Source organism: Dromaius novaehollandiae, chromosome 5 (genome assembly GCF_036370855.1).
Source record: "Dromaius novaehollandiae isolate bDroNov1 chromosome 5, bDroNov1.hap1, whole genome shotgun sequence".
In the NCBI taxonomy this organism is placed as follows: domain Eukaryota; kingdom Metazoa; phylum Chordata; class Aves; order Casuariiformes; family Dromaiidae; genus Dromaius; species Dromaius novaehollandiae.
The window spans coordinates 61,173,120-61,197,950 of NC_088102.1; the positions used below are offsets into that span (position 1 = coordinate 61,173,120).

General features: G+C 45.6%; 2 protein-coding genes and 1 long non-coding RNA gene across 10 annotated transcripts in view; 2 read left to right on the forward strand and 1 right to left on the reverse strand.

Annotated features, from left to right (window-relative positions):
* LOC135328513 (uncharacterized) overlaps positions 1-11,582 on the forward strand; it is a 42,368-nt gene extending 30,786 nt beyond the window's left edge. Inside the window, exon 3 of the long non-coding RNA XR_010389486.1 lies at positions 11,084-11,582. This is a non-coding gene — a long non-coding RNA (uncharacterized LOC135328513). The remainder of the gene's footprint in view (positions 1-11,083) is intronic.
* ADM (adrenomedullin) lies at positions 7,013-10,037 on the reverse strand. Its single transcript, XM_026104552.2, has 4 exons — positions 9,918-10,037; positions 9,231-9,341; positions 8,809-8,949; positions 7,013-8,323 (listed from the first exon to the last, which is right to left on the reverse strand). Exons 2-4 carry the CDS (start codon positions 9,326-9,328, stop codon positions 8,011-8,013), a joined length of 552 nt encoding a protein of 183 aa, XP_025960337.2. The 5' UTR covers positions 9,329-9,341; positions 9,918-10,037; the 3' UTR covers positions 7,013-8,010.
* A 5,045-nt stretch (positions 11,583-16,627) lies between the features above and the next one.
* The window catches only part of SBF2 (SET binding factor 2), a 272,633-nt gene continuing 264,429 nt past the window's right edge, over positions 16,628-24,831 (forward strand). For all 8 annotated transcript variants that reach the window (XM_026104380.2, XM_026104382.2, XM_064513020.1 and 5 more), the window contains exon 1: positions 16,628-16,872. In XM_026104380.2, coding sequence (XP_025960165.2) covers positions 16,818-16,872 — 55 coding nt within the window. In that variant the 5' untranslated portion in view covers positions 16,628-16,817. The remainder of the gene's footprint in view (positions 16,873-24,831) is intronic.

Genomic DNA, 24,831 nt, shown 5'->3' on the forward strand with positions numbered 1-24,831 from the left:
TGATTTCAACCTAGTATAACGATATCATTGCAAAAAATATTCCCTTCTGTTGTTTGTATCAGTTAGAGGAACACCTTCATTTTGCGACCTTAGAAGCTGATAGCTCACACCTAACTCTACATTGTTTATGTCCTAGTTAGATATACAGAACTAAAGGTCACTGTAATGCATCACATTGTTCTAATTCCCGTCTTTTTACAAGCTCTCTGTCTTGAAATGCAGAACGTGCACATCTCTCCATTCAAGAATGCTCCTGAAAAGGCAGTACAGGTCTCTCTAACTTCAGCTTCCTTTACTTATCATGTCAATAGGTAACTCACATAACACCTCAGGAGCTAGGGTTCTTTGTCACATACATCTTGAAAACATTCATTTTTTTTCCAAAAAAGCTGTGATATTCAGTGCTTTCTTGGCAGCCCACAGCTGAAAGTGGTGTTGGGATGGAGGCAGTATCAGGCATCCATTGTGCAAGGTGTAAACCCTGAGGTCACTCAGAAAACCAGAAAGAGCAGGACAGTTTCCTTTCTCCATCTCCTCAGAATATGTGTGGGTACTGTGCTGTTCCTGCTTTTCCTGAGCAAAGCGTAGGAGGAATGAAAAATTTGAGCCTCTGCCTTACTCAGCATATTGAGTAACCAGCCCAGGCCAGATATAAAATCCTTGTAAATTCAGGCCTCCCTGGTGGCAGCAGCACTATGCCACTCTGACATCCAGCAATAACCTTAAATCTGAGAGTGATTTATTTTTCTTTAGAAGGCAGCAGATGGCAGCAAAGTTTTACAGATATGCCGGACTAGTAGAAGAAGAAAAATATCTTAGTACATCAACTCTAACAACATTCCATGGAAAAACCGTAGCATTTGTTTCTGTCTGTGTAGCAGTGTGGTTAGCATAATAAATCAGGTTTAATGGCCCTTGTGTACTTGTAACATGAGTTTTTTCCCCCATTACCAGGAGTTAATGAAATCAGATTGGGGCAAGATATTGTGAATTATCACTCAGCAAATTATTTTTGTCACTGCAGGACTCACTCTTCCATGCAAATCATTTTATATCCTTCATTAAATACATACTGATTATCTTGTACAAATATCACAAAGTGCTAGACTGTCCATGCATGCAGCCAGACTGATGCAGGAGTCCTGACTGCCAGTCTCTGCTGTAAGCAAAGCACACCACTAGCTCCCTCTCACTGGAGTTACTTGTCTGGATATATCCTTTTCCAAGGCTTCAAAATAGGTGATGAGATTAAAAAAAAAAGTGGGAAGGGGAAATGAAGCATGTGTAAATCCAATGTGACTATATAAAGTTGTAGTGTTTAAAACACTGCAAAATCCCATGGCATTAAATAAATAACAATGTGCAGGTTTGGGACAAGAACACTGAAAGTTTCTCATATTTGATGCCTACTCATCTACACATTTAGCACCACACATGAATGTTTGTTGAAGCTGTCATTGCCAGCAATGCCACATCCACTTAAGAGGAGCAGCAATGGTCATACGCTGCAGAACTCACGCTGGACTGAACTGAAAGCTGGGATTTGGGTCACTTCTCTTTGGTAGAGTTCTCGACCCTTACTTTCAGTTTTTAGTAGCGTCTTCACTCTTCAAAAACAGAACTCATGGATAAATTAAGTATAAAGCAAAACTCTGAATACAAAATTTCAGTATAAAAATAGCCATGTTTTTGAAAGAAAGCTGAAGCTCAGCCTTTTTTCCGCTGAAGTCAATGTAAGTTTTGTTTCAATTAGATGGGATCAGTCTCTGACCTGCGATTTGGTGGTGAGATTCCTATCTGGCTCACGAGGTCATCACCAACAGTACGTCTGATGTCTGTAGGCACGAAGGAGACTAATGGTATTTGCCCATTGCATATTTTTCATGTTGTTTATCAATAAAGGGCCAGACTATGAATTTGTTCCTTATGCAGAATGGGATACAGAGCAGCACAGCCCCAGGAAAAAAATAGTGACTTAAAAATCCATCACTTTTTCCTTGGCTCTGAAGAGAACAAATTTACTTTACAAGGTGCAGCTGTCTTCTTCTCCCAGCATGCAGGCTCAGATCTGCTCCCAAGCCTTTATTTGCAGACAGGGAATTGTAGTGGCCTCTGAGGGTATGCTGCTTTCTAGCAGAGACTCGCAATAGAGCCAGGTCATGTAAGGGAAAATGAGGAACCCTCACAGCCTGTTGTCCTCTCACCCAACAGCAGTGGGATGAGTTACGTGATAGCCTTTTAGACTTTGAGTGTTTAGGTTTCATGATAACTCCTGTGACAGTAACCATCTATTAAAAGGACAATAATCATGTTTGTTTGATGAACTGCTTTGTTTGCTCCTGAACTAACAGATAAGATCCCCTTATGTTTGTTCTCCTGTTTCTGGTGATACTACTGAACATGAGAGATTAAGACCCAGACATTTGTTTATTTATTTTTACACCACATTAGGAAAGTATGAAGAAAGTATAAATATTTTTATAATTGCTAGAAAAGTTGTGTGTAATTTGCAAACTGACAGATTTGGAAAGTGATATTCGACTGAAAGTGTCGAAGGAATATTTATTTTGCAAACATATTTTGGGGGTCAGAATTTATTACAAAATATTTGCCTTCAGCTGGACTGGACTGATCTTTCCTGACTTTGGAAAAATGCAGTTTTTTGTAAGTGGATGGGAAACCCAAGGAGTTCTAGTTAAATATTTGGTACAAGTTAGCACAGAACCAGACTAAGTCAAAAGATGTCATTTGGCCTCCTCATTGCTGTTGCTGTGGCTCAGAATTCTGAAAGCAAAAAACTCCGGTCTTATCAAATCATTAACACTGATTCTAATTTTAACGAAATCATTTGCTTTTCATTTTGAGACATTATAGTTATCAGGCATTTTGACTAGTGTATATAGCATGCACTCAAAATTAGCCTTTTACATAGCCTTTTACATAGTTCTTTACCTCATGAACAGATTATGCTCTTTCTCGTCATGGAGGATGCATGACCTTGTTCCAAGGAGTTAAGTATTTAAAAATTAAAGCAGTTTCAAAGCTCATACAAATTATTTGATGAAATAAGCAGTCCTTTAAAAATATTTGGATAATAAAAGCACATCCTTGTGAACACAATAAACAAATTTTACTTAGGCATAGCTGGATTTAGTTATTGGTTGCACTCAGTCATCCTGGAATTTTTTCGCTTGATGCCTGTGTATTCTACACTACTGAAGTATGATGTGAGATAATATTAAATAGTGTATTGACGGCACAAGGAAAATATTTGGATGGTTGTCTGGAGTTGCCATTATTGGCTTTAATTATGACCTGCTGTCCTTTGGGTACGAAATGAGCCAGAAAAGGCTTCATATGTGCCAAAGTATTCATTAGTATTCCCCTTTCTGTCATTTTACTTGAAGAAAAAGTTTATATCTGGCATCTGACTGCAGTTCTTATTAGTACAGGCTGAGATGCTTTGCAGATTTTGATAATCATCAGTCCGAAGATACACTTGTGTCTATACTTTTTGAATAGAGCAGAAATAGTTACTATGTAATAGTGGCAAAACACTTTCACTGCTTTCCGATGCATATGGAGAACAAACATTTTTTACAGTCCCTCCTGTGACATGGCTGCTTAAAGTAACTTTTGTGGTACCTACTGGAGAGACAAATATAATTGCTGGGCTCCCTCTTCCAGCTTAGGGGACCCACACTGGGATTTTAAGGGAAAGTACTTGTATATCACCATTTTAGGCCACTGGCCTCCACTCCATATATCACTAATACTGGAATCACAGAAATCTTTCTCAGATAAGAATAGCCTTTGGAATCTCTTTTGGTAATGAAAAGTGTCTATAGCAACATACTTTTTCTTTGCTGCAAGGTGTCTCTAGGGTGGGCACAGAGCAAAATAATAGCTCATAAGGAATATTCCCGGAGCTCTCCTGACACCTCACCGTGGAGGCTCTGCTGAGAATGGTGCCCAAACCTTTGGCATTCGCTCTTGGACTTGCTGATGGACAGGGATAAATTCCTGCTCCAATACATACTTACCATTGCAAAGCTGATTTTTAATTTAGAACCTTGTCTGAACTGAATTTCTAACTATGTTTTAAGCAGCCTTTGAAATGCTGGCCTAGGAGGCACCAGACTGTGCTTAGAAACTGATACTTTAACTAAGGTGTTCTGTAAACAGATGCTACTGATTTGGGAGGCATGTGATGACATTTTTCACTTCTCATCTATCACACTAAAGCGTAGGCTGGCCTTGACCTAAGCACACAGCTCTTACTGAAGTTCTGGGACTTTCTGCAGGCGCCTGCTGTCACGGGCTGGCGTTCTGTGAGCACCGCGAGGCGGGGGCTCGTTTTCATCCCCAGAGGTCAAAGGGCAGCATCATTCTGATCCCTGTGCTTTTTGGGGAGGGGTGGTTTCGCAGGCTTGCTCTCCTGAAACTTCAGGGGCTTCGAAATCCTCATACTCCTCAGAGATTTTAATTTAGTTCAGGCACACGTTTCAACTACCGTCTAAAGGTTTGTGCCTAGTGTTTTCCTTTCTAGCATGCCTGTAGTGAAAAGATGCTTTAGCCAAAGGTCTTCAGTAATATCCCTTGCATGGGCAGGAGGAAGAGCCCTCACCTGGGCAGATCTGATGAGGGAGAGGTGCAGAAAAGGGTGAGGAGGGTGAATGCTGTTTCCAAGGGCTTCATCCTTACAGACTGGTCCCCCGGGACTTGGAACTCAGCTGGGGATATGGGCTTAGCTGCGCAGCGGGAAGCAGTCCCTGCCTGCTCGGTCGTCTCCTCCAGCCTCTCTAGCCTAGCCTCGCTAGCTTAGGTACAACACAGCTGCTGTCTTCCCAGGAAGTTTACTGCTCAGCTCCATTCCTCTTTACACTCAAAAAACCCCACGTTGTCTCCCAGATACAGGGCTACCTTCTGCTTTCTGACATGTCCACCTCAGCAGTGTTGGTCTTTGCACTTTGAAAGATAGCATGGTTTTAAAAATTTTCCGGGGGGGTAGGGAGGGATCCAAAAAAGAAAAACCAGAGATCTTTGTTTTCTGTAGTTCCTGTTTATGACAGCTATGGAGTTCTGCTGCTCCCCACAGCTGCGGCAGGGGGTGCTCGTGATCCTTCTAAACGCAAATGGCACTTCCTAAGCTCCAGTAAGACCCCAATTATGCCATCCAGCAGCAGACTGCTGATTTTAGCCCTGTTCAGTTAGGCCAGGGATTTTTCAACTTTGACTGAAGTTTTTTTCTAACAGCAAAAGGGAAAAGAGGGAGGAAAAAAGCATTTCTAATTGGGGACTGTTTTTTTGGCAGTAAGTAGAGAAAAGGTCAATACAAACAAAAGCAATTAGTTGGAATGTGCATACCTATCCCTTCTGTAGTCCGAAACAGCATTATTTTCTTCAAGTTCAGATGACTAAGATGCTAGTTTTGTAACTGCGGAGACTATTGTAAGTAAAGCTAGTACCTATTAAAGTATATGGTTCTACTGAAGGCATTTTAGTGGTGCTAAGCACTTCAGCAGGATCATGCTTTCACCTACAAATTGTGATTCCCCACTGCAAGCCCCAAAACATGAAGCAGCAGCTATTCTAATTTCATGGCCTTTATTTTTATGAGAACAGCCACTCACCCGTTTCTTAGCTGGCAGCTAAAAACTACACTAGAGATCATTCATTTGCTGTCATCCCTTCTGAACAAAAAAATGAGCTACTTGGAAGTCTGATACCTTTTACTTCATGTTTCTATTAGGTCATTAAGGTGTTGTCCCTTCTATTTCTACATCTTATAAAATTTGGATCAGAAAGGCCATCAGCAGTAGAGAGGTAAATTCTCTTCCAGCAGTTAACAAAGAAGTGGTAATTAAAACTGGCAAGTGTCAACATATATGTATATTAAATAAAGGAAAAATAAAACAAAAGAATGCTGCAAATGGAGAACCCGCCTCTCTAGATTCCAAGAGTCTTAGTCAAAAACGTTTAGGAAAGTAACTAAAAATAAACACTTCCAAGCAGAACTACAAAACTTTGTGGAGTAAAATATATGCAAGTTTTCTAGTCAGTGGCAACTGGATTCCTACCCATACTACTTAGCAGTAGTATTCCTGGAAAAGGCCCGCTTGCCTGTTCGCATTTGTTTTTCTTTTGAGTTTTTCTCGTAAATAATGTGTGCCTTAGGCATGTAGTATTAAGTAAAAACAATACACCCACTTCATCTCTTCTAGCAGTACCTAGTACTGCTGTTCCCCTGCCCTTTCCTGTGTATGTTCACTATCTTCAGAGACACTGTAAAGTAAGGGAAATGGTATGGTTGATCCAAGACATTATTGGAATGCACTTGTTCGGGTTTTTGGAGGTTTGTTTTCTTGGAGCACAAAGGGCAGACACCAACAGATGGGGCTGTTGATGCATTAATAAGGTTCAGTTTCACATTTGTTTTCTGGTCTGTGGTTGGAATTTGCTTAAAAAAAAAGAGAGAGAGAACAAAAAAAGAACAAAACAACAAAATCCCTAATGCTAAGCTTTTATCCAAGATGTTCTGCCCACACTGAACCAGTCACCATTTAACTTTAACCTGAACTGTGGCCCAGGAAATCCTTCAACATAAATAACCTTGGAAGCTTCCATGACCATTTTTGGAACATGCTCCCTCAATAAATCTGTTACTTTGTTGTGCAATGTTGAAGTGTGCAGTTGTTTCTCTGATTAATTAGGGCAAAAAATAAACTTGCACGATCAATCCAAGCTGTGACACGTTTCAGCCCTGGCTGGAACATGTGGTAGAAAAGGCCTTAAAGCCTTCTAAACAGCTCTACCCTGGGATTTTATGATGCATGCTTGCTTTTAAGTTTACTTGATTTCGCTAGATAAGGTGGTTACTAACAAAGTCTGTGATTAAGAAGTTTTTGCTTGTCAGAGAATTGCCATGCCAAGTTAGTAAGGGTAGGAGTGAACAAAGTAAGAAACCATTCATCCTGACCACCTGCCCCCTCTAAAGACAACAAAACAGAACTGTTTTATGTAATAGTGTTTATTTTATTTCACATATTACCCATGGAGAACAGCTGATACATTCTCTACATCTTTCACCAGTCTGGAATGCAAGATTAAAAAAGGTATGGAAAGAGTTTAACAGCATTTGACATTCACGATATGAAAAATAGAGGGGATACAATGTCTTAAAATGCCCTTATGCAATATATATATATTTATATATAAAAAAGTATAAAAATAAAATATATTTTTTCCCAAAAAAGATACAAATAGGACACGACACAGGACAATCTTAAATATCGATACGTATCTCATGAGCCACACACACCGCACTTATAATTAACAAAAACCACGTACAATTGCACTTTTCCTCTCTGTTACGTTCAAGTATGTCGCAGTCCCCGCAGGGACTAGTGAGTGTCCGATTCCCTGCCGGGTGCAGATAACGCAGAGGGTAGAGCAGGTGCGGGGCCCTTTCCTTGCGGAGGCTGAGCGGGACCGGCGGGCGCCTCGGGGCGCCGGGCGAGGCCGCGGGCCCCCCCCGAGCGCCCCCTCCTCGGGTCAGGCGAGCAGCCCACCTCTGCCGGGCGCGGGGCACGGCAGCCCCGGCCGTCGCCCGCCGGCAAGGACGGCTCGGCCCCGGCCCCGCCGGGTGCCGGGAGCGGCGCGGGCAGCGGGGCGACGTGGCGGCCGGCGGGTGGCGGAGAGCCGGGCGCGGGCGGCGGCCCGGGCGCCTTCAAGTCCCTGGTGCCGCTGCGCGGGAGCCGGCGGTTCCTCGCCGCGGGGGCGGGTGGGGGGTGCGCGGCCGCCCCAGCGCCGCGGCGGGCGGGGAGCGGGGCCGGTGCCTGCGCGCCGTGATGCCAAGGCCTCCTGGCGCGGGCCGCCCGCTCCGCCGCCCCCAGGCTCGGGGGGGGCTCGCTCCGCCGGGCGGCTCCGCGGCGCGGCGATCCCTCCGTCCGTCCGTCCCTCCGTCCGTCCGAGACGGCCTCAGCCGGGTGGCGCGGCGCGCCGCGGCGCTCAGACCCCGAGGACGGCGGCGAGGGGCTGCGCCGGCCGCGTCCGGGGGCGCCGGCCGCCCCGGGGGGAGGGCGCCGGGCGGCGGCGGCGGGGCTCGGGCACGGAGCGCCGCCTGCGGCCGTAGCCCTGGGGGCTGATCTTGCTGACGGGGGCGGCGCCGTCCTTATCCTTGTCGGTCAGCTGGTAGATCTGGTGGGCCAGCTTCTGCACCGTGCACGTCCCGAACCGGCACCCCGTGCGGATGGCTTCGAAGTGGGGGAAGCTGCTAATGCTCTGGCGGTAGCGCTTGACGCGGATGTGAGCATCCTCCCGGCTGCGGGGCAGGAAGAGAGAGCGGGCATGAGAAAGGCGCAGTGGAGCCCGGAGGAGGGGACCCCGGGCGCCGGGGCCCCCAGGCTGGAGGCGGGCCCGTCCCGTCGGAGCACCCCCCACCCCGGCTCTGCCCTCTGCCGAGCGGCGGGAGAGGGGCGATCTGGCCGCGGAGCAGAGCTTGCTGCCGGTGGAAGGAGAGGCCCCGCCGTTTTATGGCTGTTATTTTATCTATGGATCCAGAGCTCAAGTTACTATTTATATTTGACTTTCACAGTAAAAGGCGCTGCTATCTCCCGCCAGCTGACGTGCGCGGGGAAAGGGAGGCGGGAGGCTGCTTTCAGCGCGCTGCGCAGTCCCCTGCAGGACCTGTCTCTGGGGCTTGGGAAATCCATAGCGAAAAGCAGCAAAGCACCCGGAAACAGGGGAACCCTGAAACTTGCCGTTGCACCCAGCAAGTGCCCGAGCCCAGAGAGGGCTGGAAGGTACCTGGGATGCGAGACCGGGGGATCCTCCTTCACGTCCTGGCTCCGTATGAGGGGCTGCACGGCGGCGGCTGGCCCCAGCCCTCGGAGCGCGCCCGAAGGCTTCGCGTCCCGCTTGGCTCGGCTCAGTGCCCATTTCGTCCATCTGAAAGGAGCGCAAGGGAGAGGACAGCCTGTTAGCGCAAGCCTGCGGGGCAGCGGCCAAACCGAGTAGAATCGAGGGGCTAAAATCTTTGCCAGCGCCGAGATTTTTTTTTCCCTTTTGGACGTTTCCTGAAAGGGCATGAGGCCTTTTAGGAGCTTGCTGTTCCCGCAGGGACTTCAGCTCCCTCTCGTCCCGGCCGGGGGCCGGCGCTGGGGCGCGGAGGCTCCGCAGCTCTGAGCGCGGGGTTGGGCGCTGGCAGGAGGGCGCGCTCCGATACTCACTTTCTTTTGAACTCTGTCGCTACGTCCACCCTTGCAGCATCCACCCCGAGGAAGGTCACCGAGCCGAGATAGAGCAGGGCTACGTGAACCACTTTCATTCTGGCTGAACTCCTGGTGGAGGGAGGAGAGAAGAATTATAAGCATGCTTGCTAATAAAAGTTAAGCAAGGTCTGTGCCTTTTTCTTGGTGGTTCCAGAGAACTCCTTCCCTCGGGATATATAGCTCCCAAACTACTGGAAACTTTGTTTGTGATATGAACCAAAGGCTAATATTTGCTCAGCAATTTATCACAGAGCAAATAACAGAGCCTCCGAAGTTTACGTTTGTGGAGTGCTTTACTTGCAGAGGCGGCTGAAAACCAGCAGGGCTGCCAGAATACCCCCAGTGGCGCGCTTTCAGATCTAGCAAACCCTTGAGATCAGAAAGAGCTGCCTTTCAGACGCATCGTTCCCGAACTCCAGCAAGTGTTTTGCTGCCTGGAAGTCTATCCTCTGATAGCTCGTTTTCCCACTTCACATGGCAAACTAGCTGATTTGGGGTTTACGTTGTAAACTGCAGCTGATGCCAAGAGCCAGTGCAAGACTCAGCAGCATAACTCCAAGCACGTCAAAACAGCCCAGATTGAGCAGATTTCCACTACCTCTCCACCTCCCCTCCGCCTCCAGACAGGAAAAAAAGGTTTCTTACCTGACAGTGAGGATAATCCACTGAGACAAACGTTGTGGTAGCAGCGACCCGAACTTGCACGGTTTCCTGAGGGCTCGCTGAGGAGCGAGAGCTCCTTCTTTGTGTGCCTGGAGTAACCACTGCGGGGCTGCGCTCCACCGCTCCCTTTTATAGAGCAGCGCGGGGGAAGTGGGTGGGCCTTGGCGCGTCCGGCGGGGCGATTTTTCTTTGACACTTACCCCCACCCCCACCTCCCGAGCACTTCGTAATCATGCTACCATGGATTGGGGGCACCCCACACCGGGGTAAAAAATAAGAGGATTAATGAAAATTATCTTAAACAACCCCCTTGGTATTTTGTTAATTATAACAACGGCTTTTAGGTGTGGATTCCAAGCCATGGCATAACTTGCAAAATCTCATAAGTCCCTCGCACTGTTTAACTGGGGACAGACTTTTTACCTGCTAATATATAGCTATGTTTACACGGTCTGTAGCACACTTTCGCTCTCTAGGCACGCTAGCTTTAGGTGGGCTGAAGAAGGGCTGTAAGAACTACACCTGATCAATTTCAAAATCCATCAAATAACAAAGTTTCAAAAATAAAGCCATATTTGGACAACTTGAACTAGAATGAGTAACTGTAATGAAAGTCAGCCTTCATTACATAAGTAAGGAGGTGACAAATCAGCCATCATTAATATTTATGACTCAACCTGGGTGCACTTTTATCTAATAACATTACTTGATTTACGCGATCGTTTCAAATAAATCACAATTTAAATGGTTTTGGGACAGGAAGGTTAGCGCTCCCTTTTATACCTTCGGACAAAGGAAGAATTATTGCTTTGGACCAAACACAGGCTCATCTGAAATGCTTGGGGTTATGAACTTCAAGAAAGACTTGTCGTGGGTCGTTTTATCCCTAATTCGCACACCTTTATATACGTGCCTAAGCTTACTTACCAGGCTAATAAAGCTGAACCAGTGCATAAATATTTGCAGGATCAGGGTCTCTAACAATATTCCCCATGGCTGGTCAGCAGTAAAACCTTGGTCTGTCTACCTACTTTTTTTACAGTCTTTAACATCTTTGCTCTATGACGCTTCAGAAATGTGGAGCTCCGGCTTCGCAGGGATGCAGGAGCCAGCACCAGATGGACCATTGCTATACTTATTTGTTGCAGTGCAGATTCTGCGGAACCGAAGGAGATGCCCCCGGCAGACCCCCTGCGTCAGGGTCCGCTTCCCAGCTACAGATGCTCGAGCGTACGGAGAAGCCGACCGGAGCGTGCGGGATGTTTCACTCTCAGCGTGCTCCAAGCGAAGTATTTCAGGAATCAGGTGAATATGTACTTGTGACTTTGCCTTTCTAGATAACCGCGTACGTGCTACACCCTGGAGAGGTATGTGCAGGCGGGTGATGGAAACTTTCCTATGGTGGCTGACTCGGTCTGAGGTGCTCCCTCCGCTGCCAGCAGCCTGCAGGAGCCCTTCTGTCTCCGGCAGCTACCTGCGCTCGGGAGCCCGTGCCCTTCCCCGCTGCTGCCCCCAGTCACTCGCACGCTCTCTGCCTCGTCAGCCGCGGAGCGGGAGCCTGCCGAGGGGGTCAGCACTCACTTTGGACGCTCGCGTCCGCACCCCCAGCCGGCCAGCCCGAGCCCCGGCGTGGCTCTCCGGGGCGAGGCTGCTGCGCGGCCGCGGGCGGGCTGCCGGGCGAGCCCCGCGCGCTCCTCCGCCGCACCTGCCGGGCCGCCCCCGCGCCGGGCCGGGCGAAGCCCTCGGGCTCTCTGCGGGCGGCGAGAGGTGCAGGTCCCTGCCGCCCCGGCCCCGCCGCGCTGCTCCGGCCGCAGCGCCGCAGCCTCGCGGAGCCCCGCGGAGCAGCGCTCCTGCTGCCCCCCCGCAGCCCGCGCCCCGGAGCAGGGGTGCGCAGCGAGGGAGGCTTGTCCTGCGCGCTCGGGGAGGGAGAAACGAGGAAACAGGTGGTCTAGAAAGGGACTGTGCCACGACGAGACGACACAAGTGCACCAGATTATAATGACGGTGTTTTAGAGACCTCGTGAGGCCGCTCAGGCTTGAGCGAGTCTAAGCATTTCCCCGATCAGCAGAAGCTGAAAGGGAATCTAACTTTTCCAAATGAGAAGGCAGGATTTTGTCTCATGAGCATTGCTTTGATTTAAATAATCTCTTCTCTTCCAGTAATAAAATCACAGACTTCCCCAAACGCTGGAAAATCCCTCATAAACATCCTTGGCCAAAAGGGAAGTCCAATTTGTATACTCTCGGGCAAACAACACAGAAAGAGTCCTATGTGGTTCTAGGAATTATAGGAATTAGGTTTAGGAATTATAATATAATCATATGATAATATTTCACACATGAGTTCCATGCTGATTACAACTGCCATTTTAGTGATACAAAATTAGCTCATTCAGCCTCAGGAGGGATGAAACTTTGGCACATGAGTTATCAGCCAAAATCCAGTTTGTTGCTGATGTGATTTGTGGAAGGGCTTCCGAGGGTAAAGCTGGTTTCATATCTAACAGAAAACATGATGTTCTCAGTTCAGCTGTTCATTTTGTTCTTCCTAAGCACTTGCATTCCTACATAATTTGAAAATGAGGAATAATCACCAGATTTGTGCTGTGAGGTAAAAGTGCCCCCTTTTTAAAACTTATTTCATAAATAGTGAAGTTACTTACATTTTGAAAAACTGACACAGAACATTCCCTGGAAGTATTCATGAAGTATTTTTGTGAGGCAATGCCACGCAGTTCAGACTCTCCTCTGAAGTGCAGGCTGTCCTCTCAATGCTGCCTCATCCATTGGGGAGAAGTTGGCCTGAGGTACATCCGGCTCTTGTACTTGTTTACTGATTATCTTGGACATGTCATTCAAACTCTCAGTGTTCTCCTATGTACAAAAGACTTTACAATATGCATCTGCTCTTGTAGGGAGATTGTGAAGATTAGTTGCTGTTTGTATAGCATTTTATCCAGGCTAAGTCTTATTCCAAAAGCAAGAGTCCAAAACCTGTATGCACCAGTGGGGATTAGCTGGGAGAAAATATTCTGTGTTGATTACGATTATATAAGAAAATCGTTGTTTGAAGCCAGTGGAAGCTCTTTCGCATGTTTCATTCTGGATCGATGCACATTTTACTGAACATGCAGTGAGTAAGAGTATACTTGATTATGTATCATACTGTATTAAACTGCTGCAAAGATTATATTAATAGAAGAACTACATATTATGAAGTATGTAAAACCCCAGTCAAATTCCACACAGGAAAGCCTTGCTTTTAGTGCACTCAAGCCAACTTTATCTGTGACAATATGCTCAAAGGAATAAGTGACAAGTGACAATTCCATTTTTGGTAGTCTGATTGGAGACGCTTTAGTGAGTCTTATTATCTGACAGGTCTGAACACACCAAACAAAGTCCCCTAAATCAGGGTGAGATGCATATTGGTGGGGGAAAACCTGCTCAGGGTCATGGCTCCTTCCCTATTCTGGCAAGCGGTGTCACTAAACAGGTGACACTGGACTAAGTGACTGCAGGCTGAGTGTGACCTTCACATTTCCTGAAGGAGGAGCTGACTGTACAAGGTACTGTAAACCTTCACATCTATTTGGTGCTAAGTACATAGTCTGAGTGTGGCATCAATGTCCCTTGTATGCTTTCAGTCTTCTGCAGGGTTTTAGCCCCACAGTTCTGCCCCCATGGTAAACCTGTGGCTGCTTACTGGGTCCTTCTGGAGACCTAGGCCTTGGTGGACACTGAAAGCCACTGCTCTGTGAGCCCCTTTCATCACGCAAGAGGAGCTGGGGCTACTCTGTTGGAACAGAAGGAATTTTGTTATTGGTGGTCTGGATGAAAGTTCAATTTACTTTGCATCAGACTTTAGGCGAGCAAACAATATGTCTGCTTCACTTCCTCATTTGTCCTATAAGTATATAAAGATAACTCAACACTAAAGGGAAGTTAAGGAAGTTACAGATGACTGAATCCTTTTGCTGTCTGTACAGGTATGCAGCCAAACAGCTGTGTTCAAACCCAGGCAAAGCTGTTACATGAGTACTTAAGACATGCCATTTATGACAAGATTTATAAACTAACCAGTCTTTGTTTAGATTGATCCAGGGGGAAGAAGGAACAATACTATGAAGTGGGTGCTAGTAGTGTTGGGGATTCAGTAAATAACATTTTCCTCTTGATCCAGCATTTGTTGCAAAAGTGTTAGGTGATATTCTCCTGCTACAAGTGCTGTCTTAAAAGAGAAGTGAAACTTAAGTACTGAGATTTGTTCTTACATATTGAACTTTTTTATGAGTGCAGATATGATAATCCCGAAGTTCTCTTTGAATGCCAAATTAGGTAATTTCTTAGTGTCTCTAAACTCTCCCTCCAGGTTCAGCTGTACACAACATTATCCCTTGCTTTTGTAAACTGTTGTGTGCCCTGGCTTTGTACTGCTGAACAGCTGCAGTGTGCACCCCTAGAAGTGATGGCGCTGAGCCTTATCCTTGTTCATTTCACAGGGGCAATGTGTGGCTTCGTTAAGATTTGCATTCCTTCTTTGCTACTTCAGTAATACTTTTAAACAAAAATTCTCAGTGGCTCAGTGGAAAGCAGCTTTTTTTCAGTCATTAAAGTCTATGGGATCATGATCCGAAAAGCCTATGAATTGCTTCAGAAAGGTATTCCTTCTTCTAGCTCCTACCTAGCTTAAGAAATGACTGACCCCATTGAATGCATGTCTTTCTCAACGAGTACAGTAAATCTTTTCAATACATATTATGCTGTTTTCTTTATTCCTAAAGTTAACAAGCGATTTCATTAAGCTTAGATCTTCCTACATGGCATCCGACTTCAAAACAACGAAACCGAAAGGCTGATTATCCCAAGGACATTTTGACTGCTGCCTGCCTGAAGGGAAGGCACAAGCGAGAACTGTGTAATTGGTTCTTGAAGCTTCCCAACCAAATTGCCTCTGGTTTATCAAAACAGGACCTTGCACCGCTATGTCCCAGCTAAACAGGAAGTATAGGCACTGCATGTTTGAGACAGAAACAGAAGTATTTCTGAGAAACTGTTAATGCCTATTTGCTGGGTCCCACAGAACGGTGGATTGTTAGGGGCAAATTCAGCGAATTTGCCGAATTCCGATGTACATCTACGGTAGCACGGCTGCTGCAGTTCCTCACTAACGTAGCTGATGTCCTTTGTGGTGTTTGCCCTCTCTGTGTGTTCAGACAGGCCTGGGGCGTACATGGAAGCTTATCATAATGTTTTGGCAGACTCTCAGCCAGTTAACCAAGCACTGTACTGTCAGACACCCTGTTTATCACCATCATCTCTGCGGCTGCTGGCAGGCCAGCCCGGCTTTCGAGAGTAACAAACCAAAAGGTGTCAGCATCATTTGCACCTTATAAACAGCATCACGGAATCCTCCCGCTGCCTTGCGGAGCGCCCTGACAGGCACCGCACGAGCCGGCACGTCGGGGCCGAGGGGGTCGCTCCGCGGCGCTGCCGGCCGCCCCCGCGGGCAGCTACCGCCACCGTCAGGCTCCGATGGCCCCGGGACGCCCGCGCAAACGCCGCGATCCGCGTGCAGGGTGGCACCGCCCAGCGTGGCAGCATCGGGCAGCCGCGCCGCACCGCACCGCACCGCACCGCACAGCTCGGCGCACCGTGCGGCACGGCACGGCACGGCACGGCGCCGGCCGGGCCGGGCCTCCCCAGGACACCGCTACCCGCACCCGCTCTTCCTCCTGCCCTTCGCGCCGCGGCCGCTGGGAACAGCGCCGGGGGAGCTGCTGCTGCTGCCGCTGCTGCTGCTGCTGTGAGGGAGGCCGGCGGTGAAGTCCCTTCCCTGCCGTTCGCCTTCGTGTCAGGCCGCGCAGCAGCCGGCTCGAGACCCCGCCGAGCCGCGGCGAGCCGAGCCGAGCGGCGCCCGTAGCGCCGCGCCGTTAGAACCGTTAGCGCCCGGCCGTTAGAACGTCAGCGACGTGCCGTTGGAACCGTTAGCGCCCTGCCGTTAGAGCCGCGTCCCAGCTGCGCAGGCCGACTTCCCCCGCTGTGGCACGTCCCGCACATGCCGGACGAAACGTAAACAGGAAACATCCTGGAAATGTAAGTCTCGATTTTCGAGACTGAGCTCACAGAGATGATTTTCATTCGCAGTAAGGTTTTATTTTCGCATACGCTAAAGCGGGGCGACGCACTTCCCTGCCAACTCCGCACAGGAAACGTCCCAGTTCCGAAGGGCAGGCGCGGAACGAGTGCCGGGACGGCGAGGTAGCAAGTCTCGCTTAGACACCGAGTGTTTGGTAGCGTACTGAGCGTGCCCTGCCACACCACGCATCGGTAGGATCTGCCACGTTTTCAGGAGAAAGCGGCCTATATCCCCTGCCCGTGTTGGGGGTATTTCAGAGGGAGCCACCGGCAGGGCTTTCCTGTAGGCTATTTGCAAACGAAGCCGCTGCCAGCCTGGCACGGGCAGGGAGGACCGGGCGGGGGACTGAGACCGGGGTACACGTAGTTTGGAGCAACACGGTAACATCTGCATTACCGGCCCCTAACAGGAGCGGAGGGCACTGCGTCTCCGCCCCAGCCCCGGAGCGGGGCCGCGGCTCGCGGCTGGGCCGGGGCTGGCGGCCCCAGGGCACCCGGCAGGCGCAGCAGGGCCGCCGCCGCCGCGTGCCGCCGATGAACCCACTGCCCACGCCCAGCCCGGCGGGGTCACGGCGCAGCGGGCTCGGCGGCGCGCAGGCGCACAGCGCGCCCGCGCCTCCAACATGGCTGAGGTGGTGCTACTTCTCTTGCAGCAGGAGCAAGGGGGAGGATGCTGAGCCTCCCGGGAGCTGCAGCCTCAGCCGCAGCAGGGGTGGTGAGGCCTGAGGCGGGCTCCTCTCAGCCATGGCCAGGCTGGCTGACTATTTCATTGTGGTGGGCTATGACCACGAGAAGACAGGTAGGTGTGGCTGCGTGCAGAGCTGCTGTGCGGTGCCTGGCCTCTTTCCCCCTCCCCTCGTTTCTGCCCGGCCCCTGCCCCCCCGCCTGCGGTCAGGCCGTAGGAGGAGGAGACTGGAGCGCACACGGGGCGCCTGTCATGCCGTGGGGAGGAGGGTAACTGGGGAGTCGTTGGGGCAGCTGCGCCCCGTGAAGGGCAGCAACAAAAGGGGCGAGGAAAGGGTTAATTCCGCTTTCCTTAGGCGGAGCAGGTCGGCGGGAAAGTGGAGGGGCTTTTCTCCCGCCCAGGGGCGGGTTGGCCGGGCCGTGGCACCTCCGGCCAGGAGGAAGGCTTCTCCTCAGCACCCGCTTCGCGGCCTCAGCCCACCTGGCTGCCCCGTTAACGCGGCTGCGGCCCCGCGGAGAGCGGGGGATGACGCGCAGGGCCGGAGAGGCCCGGCTGGCGGCAGGGGCCGTAGCCCGCCGCTGTGCCCCACTGCCCCGACCGTTGGAAAACGGGCACGGTTCTTCTAGAGAGCGGGGGAAGTTTAAAATGTCTCCTTGGAACGTGCAGAGAAGCCCCCCGCCAACACCTTCCCCCCCCCGCCTGCAGTCCCGAGTGTCCAAACGGAGTCCTCTGCTGTGGGCAAACAGCAGAGGCTGGCTGCGTGTGGCTGTGTGCTTGTTTCCTGAGTGGTCTCTGCAAGAGGCAGTGATGCTAACTGCTTTTTTTTCCTGTCTTCTTTGTGTTGTTAGCTAAGACATGTAAACACACATGCATAAAGGAAGAGGAAGATTGAGGGATCTGAAGGGGAGGCAGTAGGGCTTTTTGGCCTTTCTGATAGGGGGCTTACAGTTTATTGCCAATTGAAAAGATGCCACTGCTCGTATAACACCTAGGAAGCCCTGTGACGTTTGATAGGCTCTTCATGAGAGGCTATGTTTTTTTAGAGAATCCAGATGTTTTTGGTCTGCTTAGATGAAAGGAAAGTGCCGTTATCTGCTCTCATTTTGTGGCTGAAGAGAGAACAGTTTCTATTACATAATTTTCTGTTATGATCATATCATACTGGTTTGTTGCTGAAGAAGCTTTAAATCAGTACATAAATTGATTTGAAAATGCAGTGACTGTCAACTAGTATGTGTATATGCTGGGTGTTTTAGAACCATCCTTTAAATGTATTTTGTCAATAAACAATATTTTAAATAGTTGAATATCCCTTAATTTATTTGGCTATGACTGAAATAAACAATACTCAAACTTGTTACGCTAAGTAACTCTAAGTAACTCTTTGCTTTGGAGTAGCAATTATTTGTAGTCTGCATTTATTCACTGCAGAAATGTAGGTGTAATATCATAAAATTTTGTTTTTGGAAAAATTATGATATCTACTTGTTTAAAGATACATTGGCTTACAAAGATTCTACCAAAGTTCTACTGGGATTACTAGATCAATATTATTTTTCTGTTAACTACATTTTTTTTCCTCCTTTTTGAAATGGACTTTTCCTAATTGTCATGGCAAAATTATAAGATATGTAAAATAGTTAAAAATGGAGTGTACTTTATATTCAAACTAAAGACACCCTCTTCTTCTCTCTCCTGTTCTGAACACTTTTCCCAACAATAATGGAGAAACCAAATCAAAACAAGAAACAACCAAAAAAAGCAGAGGTCCTTTTAAGGAAGAGACAAAGCAAGCAGACTGCTTTCTTAAAGGGTATGATCAATCTGACATAGCCACTATGTGAAATAAAATTGCAGATTAGATTGGAAAGATTTATGTTTGTAAGTGTCTTAATCTGTAACATTTAAGTATGTGTTTAACTTCCTGTATGTAAATTGTCCCATTAAGTCAGTAAAATTGCTTGAGTGTATGAAGTTGAGCAGATCCAGAAATAACTCCAGAATCAAAACCTTAATTTGAAAAGGTCATGCCCAGAAAGTAACTATTTAGACTTCATCATTTAAATTACTTGTTGCTACTTTAATGCTTCATACTAAAAATGTTTGAAAAAACAACATTCTGTAGAAGACTAGGCATGCATTGTTTTCCAAATTCCTTCACCCCCACATACAATCCCATAATACATGGAGTACTGACCTTTCTTTTTCTTGTAAGTCACAGCTTTCTTGATGCATTTAGAAATGCTTCTCCCTGCTTTTTCATCTAGGAGGAAACATAATAAGATTGCAAATTTATTACCCGTGAAGTTTTACATTTTTTGAATGTTCTTCATTTTTCCATCTTCAGCAAGGTTCTGACTAATTTTTTTTATATGTTTGGTTTATTTTTTATTATGATCACATTTTGTACTGTTTTCCTGTGTATAATCTGTGGTATATCTATGTGTAAACAAGCAAACAAAAATCCCGTAACCTTCTCCCCTTCCCCAACCTGTAAGTCAGCAGCAGTTTGGATAATACGCGCTTGTGGTTAATAAGAAAGGATGTTTATAGTAATGACCCTTCTTTCAAAAAGGCCTTCTGCCTCTGCTATTTCTGTATAGCAGCCATCATCTGCTTTGACTTTGCATGCATTATATAGATTTATTTTCATGTGCCAATATGTGTGAAACATTAAAAATATGGCAAATATAAAATTATGTTGGTTTTTTTTTTTTTTGCACAGATTATCTAACTTCATTCAAACACATTCACTATAAATATCTGAAATTTTGTGTTTATGCTCTTGTGTAATTTAGGAGCAGGTTTCTAGATTTCCTAGTTGTGGAAAAAACTTTTCGTTACTGGCATTACAAATTTTGATCCAGAATGATTGGTCTTGAGGAGGGAAACAATTATATTGTTCTAAGGTGAACCAAAGAGAGTATTCTTTGAGGATATCCATCTCAAACATTTTAAAGTTCATTTCTGTTTCAATCTAGGCCTGTGTAAGTGGGCATTACTGCAGTTTTAGTGCTGTCGTCCAGTTGTGCTAAATCTTCCCTTCCATATCAGCACTGTTGTTGAATCTTTTGATGGTGCAGTCCAGGATGCTGACCTGTTGGAAAGACTCTTCTTGTTGAATATTTTGCTTGTTTGACTTTATTTTTTTTTCTGGGTTAGTTTCCCTCTAATTTTTCAAAGGGAGTTGGCACGCTGGGATATCAGAGGAGTGCCAGTGCCAGCGTAAGGGAGTAGGAGCTGCAGAAGGAGGACAGATGACTGCAGCCTGAATTTATATCAGCTTAAATTGTCCTAGACCCTAACCCTTGAGCAGAAAGATGTTCGTTAGATACCTTAGTTTCTTAGGTAAGTTGGGAGAAGCAATAGGTGCCTTAGAATCATTTGTGTAACAGGCAGTTTACTCGTGCCTGGCAAGATGTCACGATGGGGACGCACGGAGATTCAACCTGAGTGGCAGATGAACTTTGCTGTTGGCAGCTTGGGTGTTAATAGACTTTCAGACGTATAAGAATTTAAGGAGAAGTGTTGAATAATGTAGTTTTGGATACAAATGCCTTTGTTGTTTGCCTTCTGGACTCCAACGGACATCAATACTTCTGAATATGTGCAAACGAGTAGCCCCACTATAGATAAAAGAATCTTGGCAGAAGGATTTATGACATTCCCAAGGCTGATAAAGTAATCCAGGTTTTCTAAGTTGCCGTGCTATGTCGTCATGATAAAACTGCCCTTTATGTTTTAAAGGGAAATCTCATTCACCCAGCTCATTCATTTCAGACACAGCTGACTGTATTCCTATTTAAGGTCTATTTAGTTTGTATGTGTCACCATAAAACTTAAGCATACCATAGTTCTAATTACTGCTCTGTGTTTAAAAGCTTATTTTGAGCCATTATAAAGAACTGCACTGGCAGTAGCTTCTATTAGACATTTGTGTTCAGTGTCTTGACAGAGTTAGAGAAATTGGATCTAAAGAATCATTTTTGCCCCCCTTTTTTTTTTAAATTGTGCAAATGTCAAATATTTCAGTGATATACTAAGCTTAATTACTTTCTCATGTTTATTGTGTATTCATTTGGACTTTTACAAAGGTAGATAACCACAGTTTTCTTCGACATACCAGCACAATATAAAGCTGTTACATAACTTGCTACAAAAGACATGTGCAGAAGTTTCTTTGAAGGGAATGAAGCTGCTGGAAGATGTAGGCGCTCTGAGTTAAAAAGCAAAACAAAAATCCCAGAAGACCTTACTGTATATCCGTTTTCCTTTTGCATGGATTTTGAAATGTATTTGATGTGCTTCACAACAAATTCCCCTCTAATATGTTTGCATAGTGGAATGTGGATGGGATTTAGGAAGAACACAGATGTTTGCAAAGATCACATAAGGGCCTGAGAAAATGCTTTTCTCTTTTAGTTTTGTTTTTGCTGGTATAAGCCATAATCATAAATTTATCATTGGAATTTAGTTATGATCTTATTTGAGAAAGGTATAAGAGACAACATTTCCTATCCTTATTAGCTCAGAAACTGAAAGGTAAGGCTAAAGAAGAGAGAACTAAATACTGGACTTGTTTAATCTGCCTGTTGTCCCATAATGTCTTTTCTTTAAGATGCTGTTGTGTACCCAGCAGTTAACTGTGAAAACTGCAAGATGGAGAGGATTTGTCTTCTGATGGACTTTTTTCTGAAACAAGGCAGACTAATGATTGCTCAGTTCTTGTATGTAGTTGTGATGTGAATGACAGAAGATGTAAGGCTTGCAACAGTATAGCAGTTTTATTTGACTGCTGTCATAACTGCTAAATGCTGGTGTAACATGTGTAGGCTCTGTTGTAGTTGTTTCCATTTTGATTTTTAATAACTTATTTTTAGGGAAGCTGTCCTTGTCTGACAGCTCCATATTTTAGTGGATTTTGAAATTAGGTGAGAGATTACTGGTATAGTGGGAGAAGTTCCTAAATGCAGTTGTCTGATTCTTTTTCTTTTTTCTTTTTGTGGGCGGAGACTGACTGTGAAGAATATTTTTTCATTTTTTAGGGTAACTGGCATATAGCATCACAAGAGGATTTTTTTGTGTGTTAGTATGTATCATATGTTAATAGGCATTCATTTGTGCTGATGCATACATAAGGAATGGATGCTTTCTCCTTGTCTTGAATGTACATAATCTCTGTGCAATAGGAAAAATACAAAGTTAAGGGAATCAAGCTATTACTTCAGTAGCTTTCTCATCTGTGTCATGGCTTTGTTCAAGTGCGGTCTAGATCTGAACACAAATCTTAAAAGAAAAAATCCAACTACATCCTTCTTTCTGTGGCAAAAGAATTTTTCTAACTGTAATTTAATGAAGTATTAAGTGTGCTCTCAGAACTGAGGCAGAATGGAGATACACAAGTAATTGTGTATTGGTAAGAGATTACTGTAGGTGGATGTGATTGGACAAGAGCATAGGTGCCCAGGAACTTTTCCAAGACCAACTAGTTGGTCTAATGTAAGATATTATCTCCTTCCTACGGACCTTGCCCTTTCTTGGTTTAGTCTTCGAATACAGCAATTTCAAATGCACTGTGTTGAAACAGTGTGAGAAAAGAACACTTTCATTGCATGTGTTTTGCCCCTGCAATAAGACTATCTTGAATAGCTATTTGGAGAGAAGAAATCAGTATTTTCTTGTTAGCATGTCTTCCTTAAATGTATTCAAGCTATTTATTCTGATGTATAGTGTTTGTAAGAAACAGTGAATTGTTGTTCTGAATCTGATTCACTATCATTTCAGAAAAATCTAAAATCAATATAGTTATAGTATAACTTTTCTTTCTGCCAAATGTCTGCTAGTGAAGCTCCCTGAGGAACCTGGATTTGGAACTCTTTGCTCACTTGGTCTTGACTTAAGAATAATAATCATAATAAAATATTCTATTTTTTTTCAGCCTTTCAATTTAAATTGAGACATTCATGGTTTCATTACTGTAGAAGCTATATTCATTTGTCCTGAAATGTGAGGCCATAGATTCTGTTGAGAGAAGTAACATTTCATATCTTTGGGAATATTTTAAGACTAAATTGCAGTAAAGATACTATTGCCCCCTGTTTCTGTCCTGGATTACCTTTGTGGATTATCTAACAAAAAGACACTTTTCGTGCAGCACGTTCATGGACAACAGTTTGTTATGCAAGCCTGAATGCTGTTAAGGCACTAGCCTTCTATAACCGCAAACATATTTTTCAGTGGGGAACAATGAGAGTGACATTTAACTCCTCCAACATCACAAGCGTAATAGTCTTAACTTATAACACTGGGGAGGATAATTATATTGGTGTGGTAGTTCACTGACATGCATTTTAAAATACCAGCCACCTCCCCAGCTACTGCTATTCATGAAGTAAACTGCAGTCACTGTGGCATCATTTTCAAGCATGAAACAGTAGATCCAGTGTTCAACCCTGATAAATATCAATTGTACCATATAAATACACCTTGGTAATTAGGAAATCTTCCTTTGATCATCTCTTCTTTTACTCCTCTTTTGCAGTAACACAAGATTTTTCAGACCCATTGCTTGTGTAACAACAGTTATTATTGTCGAACACTCTTGTTACTGACGAGATTAATTTTTGTCTGTTTGGTGTTCTGGAAATCGTGTTCCAGTTATATATATTTGTTGAAATACATTGTTCCTTTGTTGTCAGTGGTATATTCTGAAGTCAAGGACAATCCAGTCAGTGTTGATTGGGATTTGGCAACTAAATCCATGCTCATTGAGCCAATAACAAGTATGTTATTGCTTATCTGTTACTGGACTATCTGTCTAGATACATTGTGATTTAATGTATCCAATTTTTGTAATTTTCAATTTTTTTTTTCCTTCTGTGGCGCATGTAGTAGTCCTGGGGATGAGGTAAATACAACAAAGTAACTAATCACATTTTTGTTAAACTGGACATACTGGTTGCTTAGTACTACAGCCAAAACCAGTGACAGTACACTCTGAGGTTTTGTGTAGCTGTAGTAGAGCATTATAAAATCATCCTAATTCAGGACAGAAGGCTGCTGGTATTTAGTGAGTGGCATGTGCTTCTGGAGGGTCCTTATAGGGCAGCTTGCGTGGTTGCTGGTAGGTTTCTAGGCAGGGCTTGTCTTTGTAAAGTAGCTTGGTCTGAGACCTCTGTCTGAGCAATAAATTGTCTTTCTATGCAGTCCTGCCCCAGCTGTAGTTGAGGATCTGGTTGTCTCTATTAAATGAAAGAAGAGCTGCTGGCTGAGCTTTGACTTTGGGATTCACCTCACATTTCTTAGAAGTACAGTAAATGGATTATTCTTATTTTAGGCTTTTGAAGAGCTGCTTGCTTTTGCAAGGTAGGAAGATGGTTAGCATGCGTTTCTCATATGATTAGTGAGTTTCAGCATGGTAAAAACCCCAAGATTTGGAATGGATGTTTTTCACAGTATTTCCAAAACAAGTAAGATAACTAGGCATATGTGTAGAATAAAATGAGTTTTTCTGTGGTAATAAGTCAGAATTTAAGGTTTATATATTGAGAGATTCTTGCCTGTTCTAAATGATCTAAGTGCTGCTGGAAGTGAGTTTCCTCTGTAGGTATGTTATGGTTACTTAAAATAAGCACTTAAGTTTTAGCAAGAAATTCTGGTTGACTTTGCTTGAATGATTTAAGATAATGCCCATGGAACTTCCAGATTTGCCCTTTAGCTGGAGGCAACTGCCCCTACAGCAGTTTTAGACATGTATGCCCGTTCCTTGGTAGCTCCACTAATCAGCTGACACTTTAACTCAAGCTGCCGGCAAACACTGCTTTAAGGTGAGATACCTGGGTTTGTACTGAAGCCATTGAGTTTTGGGGCACATGTTCCCTCCTTCTAGCTCTGAGTGGCTGATAGTTTCCAGCAGAGAAGCAGCAAAAAGAAGTAGAGGCGCTAACATCTACCTTAAACCATCTCAGTAGGTTTTACTAGGACTAGAGTGTCAAAGCTGTGATATGTCAGCTCTGACGGCATTATAATTCAGCAGGACAGCCAAAGCAAGTGTCCTGTTTTTTCAGTAACAGG

Excerpts from the sequence above, each read along its gene's own strand:
- ADM (XM_026104552.2), bottom strand. The coding sequence starts at position 9,328 with ATGAAAGTGGTTCACGTAGCCCTGCTCTATCTCGGCTCGGTGACCTTC. Across the intron at positions 8,950-9,230 it reads GCGACAGAGTTCAAAAGAAA|ATGGACGAAATGGGCACTGA; the intron begins GTGAGTATCGGA and ends CGCTCCTTTCAG. Across the intron at positions 8,324-8,808 it reads CCCCCGGTCTCGCATCCCAG|CCGGGAGGATGCTCACATCC; the intron begins GTACCTTCCAGC and ends CCTGCCCCGCAG.